Source organism: Pinus tabuliformis, chromosome 2_1 (genome assembly GCF_031772625.1).
Source record: "Pinus tabuliformis cultivar Carrire ecotype Pingquan chromosome 2_1, CPIR1, whole genome shotgun sequence".
Lineage (NCBI taxonomy): Eukaryota > Viridiplantae > Streptophyta > Pinopsida > Pinales > Pinaceae > Pinus > Pinus tabuliformis.
The window spans coordinates 820080858-820087161 of NC_142299.1; the positions used below are offsets into that span (position 1 = coordinate 820080858).

General features: G+C 36.5%; 1 protein-coding gene across 1 annotated transcript; it reads left to right on the top strand.

The window, feature by feature from the left end:
- Positions 1–699: 699 nt before the first annotated feature.
- On the top strand, positions 700–3340 carry LOC149203163 (E3 ubiquitin-protein ligase RGLG5-like). Its single transcript, XM_089401785.1, has 6 exons — positions 700–777; positions 1379–1707; positions 2287–2371; positions 2642–2782; positions 2919–3032; positions 3204–3340. Exons 2-6 carry the CDS (start codon positions 1501–1503, stop codon positions 3338–3340), a joined length of 684 nt encoding a protein of 227 aa, XP_089257911.1. The 5' UTR covers positions 700–777; positions 1379–1500.
- Positions 3341–6304: the final 2964 nt, after the last annotated feature.

Sequence of the window (6304 nt, forward strand, 5' to 3'; positions counted from 1 at the left end):
TAACTGTAACTTGGAAGAATTCCCGCTTCTGCGACTATCTTGGTCCCAGCCACTTTTCAGGTTGTTTCGATCTGTTCCGTGAGCGCACTTGGCTTTAGGAAGCTTCATATGTGTCGGCTTTAGGTAAATTTGGTTGAATAAATCAACTCTTCGGCTTCAGATTGAGGAAACTTAGTTTTACACGCAAAAAACTCGCTATATTATCTTGTTATTTTAGTTGTAGAGGAAAGTTCCAGTTTACATCGCAAGGAAAGGAACCGTTGATATTTAAAGGAATTGCGAAAAATTTACTGTGTTAGAGCGAGGAGTCATTCTTTTGTGAGCTTTTAAACTTTTCCGAACTGGTCTTATTCAAAATAGTGCTGATCGGACTTTCTTGTTTTCTGTTTTTAAAGTCTGAATGAAATTATATACATATGATAAAATTGTAAAGTTTGCGAAAAAAAATGTTGTTTGTGGGTCTTCCATGCCCTCCATGCCGTCAAATTTGAAGTTCATTGTAAGTTTCTTGAATTTTTCAAGATGGTAAACGTTTTCGGCGAGGGATTATTTTATGTTGTTTTCGAGCTCCTGCTGTCTTAGCCCTTTGTGAAGTGTATATCTGATGTAAATTGCATTATAGCATGGATTCTCGATTTTGAAAGAGACTTTCTAAGGCATTGAACCGGGAATCATAACAGGAGCTTCACTGCAACTCCGCTTACTTTGTATATCAGTGGAAGGGTTTGGACAGAGAAAGTTCTCTTCCGCTGCCTTCAGAGCGTAATATTCTAGAAGGTAGGCTCTCAGAAGTTGCCTCGGTGGAATTTTCAATCTTGAGCAGGGTTCTGTGCTTCTGTTTTGAGCGGATTTGCCTTCTGTGTATTTTTAAATATCGGAAATCCGAGGATTTGTTACAAAACATCATCCTGAATGCACGAGGCCTCTTGCATCGAGTGTTAATGGGATTTGCATGATATCTGTAAATGTGCTGAGTTGTACTTACAACCTGGTATATATCACCGCATTTTGTTTTCCTAATTTTGTTTCTTTTTCATTGGTATGAGATCGGCGAGAAATGGTGGGATTTTCTGTTATCAATTTGTTTTTAGTAGCAAGGCCGGGTTTTGCAGCAAACTTTTTTCCTTTACTTCCGAAGCTTGATCCACTTCTTATTATATATATATATGTTTAAAAGCTACAATGTTTAGCTTGGCAAGTCTTAAAGATATTTTTTCTTCACAAGATCAAAAAGTTTCAAATAAGTTGTATTTAATTTGGTTAATGAACATGTCTAAAAACTGTTTCTCCAGGAACCGTTTTCTTTATGTTGCAATTTTAATGTCAATATTCTAATTTATTATGTTGGTAATCCTTTTATAATGTTGCCATTTTTCAGATCCAATTTCCTGGGATTCTGTTTATGTTTTCTGAGGCAAGTTTATCTTCAATTCATTAGAGTTTGTGGAGAATATTATGTGCCATACCTGCGAAACCTTGCAAAAACTCAAAATCTAGGCAATGGGAGGCAGACATTCAAAAAGTATTCGCCCGAGGCGTTACAGTTCTTCTTCGTATGGCCCTTCACCAGCATGGGATTCTTCATCCTATGGTCCTTCACCAGCAGTTCCATCGGAAACTTATGCACAACCAGCACAACCAGCGACTAAACAGAAGTTGCAAAGGAGATACTCCCGAATCGCTGACAATTACAATTCACTTGATGAGGTATTCTTACTCTCCTCGGTTTTTGCATACCATATATGTTGTTAAAAATTAAGTGTTTACTACTTTGCACTTTGGTTTTTGGATGCCATACATGTTAAAAATTAAGGGTTTACTATGCATTTTCAGGATGGGTTGTTGTCATTTCTTTGTGATGGATTTGAAGTCATATGGTTTTTTCTTATTATTAATCAGATATGTGCCTTAGATTATATAACTTATTCGTTTCACCGGTTTTCATATTTCTTAAAGCTTAGTAAACATTTAAATCCAGTGGAATACTTAATTTGAATTGAAAAATAATGCTCATTGTTGAGATCATATTCAGTAGTATTAATTCAAGACAATTAAGTAATTTATTTAGGTCAACAAACAACGCAACAATTTTGGTCAAAGGTTTAGTCAGATTGTAATGCTCTAAAGAACTGGCTTTGCATGGGTTTCGATGTACCTGATTATGATATTTGAGTAATTAGCTTGTATTATCGCATGTATTTCAGTGTGAATTGGCTTGATAAGTTATGGTTATAAGCGCTATGGGGAGAATTCTCTGATTTGTTTCTATTTTTATCTTTTTTGTAGGTGACTGCAGCTCTTGCACAAGCTGGCCTCGAATCTTCCAATTTGATTGTAGGGATTGACTTCACTAAGAGCAATGAGTGGACAGGTAAGTTCTATTATCCATGATCCTGAAGTTTTTAATGTCATAATTTTCATGCAAGTTAAAATTTTAAAATAGCCAATCTGCCTCTATCTAAATGTGGCCCGCTATGTTTATTTGCTCAAGAACTGTTAGTGTGTTTCTGTAGGCAGCTCATATATATTGAATACAACTTCAATCAGTTTTTTAGTTTAAGTTGATAATTCTGCAGGCTTTTTACTTTTCAATCCAAATCAAATTAAAGTCACCACTTCAACATTTTGTTATGGATTTTAGGTGCAAGGTCTTTTAATCGCCGAAGCTTGCACCACATTGGAGACACTCCAAACCCTTATGAACAAGCAATTTCGATAATTGGGAGGACCTTATCTGTATTTGACGAAGACAACTTGATCCCTTGTTTTGGTTTTGGGGATGGCAAGTTTTGATCTCTATTTCGATTGAAAATCTTGTTTGAATTTGGCTCAATTTATTTTTCTTATGTTGGTTAACATGAATTCATAACATATGCAGCAATATGGTTATTGCTAATAACGTGTTGTTTCTTTCACAGCTTTGACACATGATCAAAGTGTGTTTAGTTTCTATCCAGATGATAGGTTATGCAATGGATTTGAAGAAGCGTTGAGACGCTACAGGGAGATAGTCCCACATCTTCGACTGGCTGGTTGGTTAATGAAACTTTGACATTCCACCTGAAGATATGAAGATTAATTACCTTTAGCATTATAAGCCTTAAGCTAGGAAAGAGTGTCTGACTGGTTTACTTGATATGTGTATATGTTGCGTATGTCCTGTGTTTTCTTATACATTTCTTGTATGTTCTTTTCTTATTTAGGGCCAACATCTTTTGCCCCAATTATTGAAGCAGCAATCCGTATTGTGGAACAGAGTGGTGGGCAGTACCATGTTCTCTTGATAATTGCAGATGGACAGGTTGCAAATCTTCTCTATATGGATTGGTTATTAAAATGAATTGTTAGTTTTGATGAAGGGACTGCCTTGTCTGTTGTCTGTTTAGTCAAAAATTTTAGCATTTCTTGATTTATTTATACCACATACCTTGAGAGCAATGGGTGTTATTATTGTTTTACAGGCATTGTTGTTGCATCTGTACAGTGAGCAAAGTTTTGATCCTTATTTTGAATCTTAATGAGAGTCTTCAAGTCCTCTTAGGCACAATTTTTTTTTATGGTCATTAGTATTGTTTTGGTTCTAAACATAAACTTTTGTGAATTGTCATTATGGCCTTTGTTGTTGTGTAAAGTTTTACATTTTCATCGTTGGTTGGATCTATACAAACTAGCAATCTTCAATTCCTCTTCGGTACAAGATTTCTGCACTATTTATAATATATATATTGAGCATGGTTGTTCATGTTGTTTGTGCATTAAGTGTGGTTTTCCTTAATCATGAATCATGATCATAACCTTCCTTGATGCTGCACAGTTTGTTGTTTTTTTTATCATGACAAAAAGTAGAATCTTCAAATCCAACGGACCTGCGGATGGTTACACTTTTTAAAAAAACATTTGGTTCCATCTCTATTTCGTGGGTTAAATATTTAAATCATATGAGAGAAAGCGAGTAAGCATAAATCATATAATGTTTAAACCATAAGTTTGGCAATGCGCCTGATGAACATAATATTTATTGTATAATAATAATGTCACGACAAGCTTAAGCCTTAAAGTACGATTTTTCTTCTGCTTATACAATCGACAAATGACACCAACGACAAACAGTTAAGAAAGGTGAAACAACGGCTTGCTTGTTCTGAGCTGGTTCTAGGCTTCTTTTCTACATGTCTTGATTATTCTATGTCTTGCTTATTCTAAGAGTTTGCATTGTGGTTGTGGCAGACCCCGGCAGGGACTACCGCCACGGCAGTGGCTCTCTTGTTCTATTAATTATTTTATATGAAACTTATATATGTTTTTAGTTATTAATTGCTTTGCTACAAAGTTATAAATACAGGCAACGCCTAACCAATCATCTATAGGGTATTTAATACTCGGGGATATGCATGCTGGTTAACGCGATAACACGGGAGCTGAAAGTTTCGGCATTAAATAATATTTGGACTTTCGCGTGTTATCGAGCTAACCTGCGTGCATATCCCCGGGCATTAAATACCCTATAAATGGTTGGTTAGGCGTTGCCATAAATATAGAAATATGACGTGAAAATGATTTCGCGTTCCGTTCAAACACTAAACTCAAATTTGTCTTCGCTTCATATTATACAGATTACTTTCAACGAAGTTCCTTACATACAGTAAGGCCGTCTCTTTGGACCCAATGGAGTGCTAAAGTCTTTGACAGCCCAAACAAATATGAATGGTTTTAGTCACGGAGTGCCATTTTAACCTTCGTAATCTCTCGCTGAATTCGTAATAAGCTCATGGTAATAATATTACAATGAACCTATACTCATTGCGCTTCTGGAGAAAGTCTTGACAACCCAAACAAATATGAATGTTTTTAGTCACGGAGTGCCATTTTAACCTTCGTAATCTCTCACTGAATTCGTAATAAGCTCATGGTCATAATCTCATGTTGAAATATTAATTTCCCTTGCTGCGTACTGTTTCCAGAAAACCAGTACGCTTCCCAACACAAATTAAAACAGCAGACACCTAGACAACAGTTTTGCCAAAGCAATTTTCCCTGGAACAGATAGAACCGTGCGATATGGATGGGCAACTGTTTGATTGAATGTACAGGGCCTGCAGCAATGAAGTTGACGTGAAGTTGAATCTTCATTGACAACCAGATTTATGAGTCAAGCGATAAATGAAATTTAATGCGGTTGAGAGAGTTGGTAAAAATGGTAAACAACAGGTTTTATTGCAAACATGGGGAATGTACTGCAACATCCAGAAATCTCAGGAATTAGATTTATTTGTCTGCTGCTCCATACCTTGTTTTAATTTCCAGTCTTGTCATAATAATTTTAAGCAGTTTTTTCTGGTGTGTTGTTTTTAATGTAAAAATGCAGCAGCATAGAAGTAGAGCGGCAGGAGTGTTATTCTCTCAGCAACACAGTGCAGCAACGCTCAAATGTAATTTCTGTGTTTTGAAAAAGAATGTGCAGCAGCACGAGCTCAGATGAATGAAGCTTTCATGCACAGCAGTGCAGGGACTGTAAATGAAATGTAAGAGAGAAGCGCAGCAGCGCTTGAATGTGATTGTGTGCTGCAGAGAAGAGTAGAAGCAGCAACGAAGGCACATCAGTGCAGAAAAGTAGACACAGCAGTGTGTAAGTTTTTTGAGGAACAGAGACAGAGCTCTCTTTGTAATGCACAGCAGTGCAGAAGTTTTTTTTGTACGCAGCAGCGTGTTACAGCAGCGTTCTGAGCTGAAACAGAGTGTTACAGCAACATGTTTTGTAAATGCACAGGAGTGCAGTCACAGCAATGGAAAGTGCAGACACAGCAGTGAAAAACAGCCTGTTGATTTTTCAGAGGAGACAGAGTATTTTGGTTTTCTGTAATGTACAGCAGTGCAGACACAGTAATGTATTTTCTGTTTACAGCATGAAGTTTTTTTTATGTTTTTGAACTGTCTTTAAAAGTAGCCTTGTAGAAATCCCTCTATGTGAGGAAGGCGAATTTGTATCAGTTGGTTTACTGTTTATGAATACAAGTTAATTTTTCCTGTTGCTGTTACACCGTAACCAAAAAAATACTTGACGTCAAAAATTTACGTTGCTGAAACACCACGAGCAGCGTTGCTGGAACACCATTTACAGCAACCAAAAAAAAAAATCTCTGTTGCTGAAACACCGTTTCCAGCAAGCGATTTTCTGGGTTTTCTGTGTTAAAACAGAGTATAAAAACAGAGTATTTTTTGTCTGTCTATTATGGAATTTTCACAAATTCCCAACATGGTATCGGAGCTAGTCCAGGCTCTTTGAAGTGTCAAAGAAGCTGAAGGA

Bases quoted from the DNA above. Each gene is read 5' to 3' on its own strand.
- LOC149203163 (XM_089401785.1), top strand. From the start codon at position 1,501: ATGGGAGGCAGACATTCAAAAAGTATTCGCCCGAGGCGTTACAGTTCT. The intron at 1,708-2,286 runs GTATTCTTACTC...TCTTTTTTGTAG, and splicing joins ATTACAATTCACTTGATGAG to GTGACTGCAGCTCTTGCACA. The intron at 2,783-2,918 runs GCAAGTTTTGAT...TTTCTTTCACAG, and splicing joins TTGTTTTGGTTTTGGGGATG to CTTTGACACATGATCAAAGT.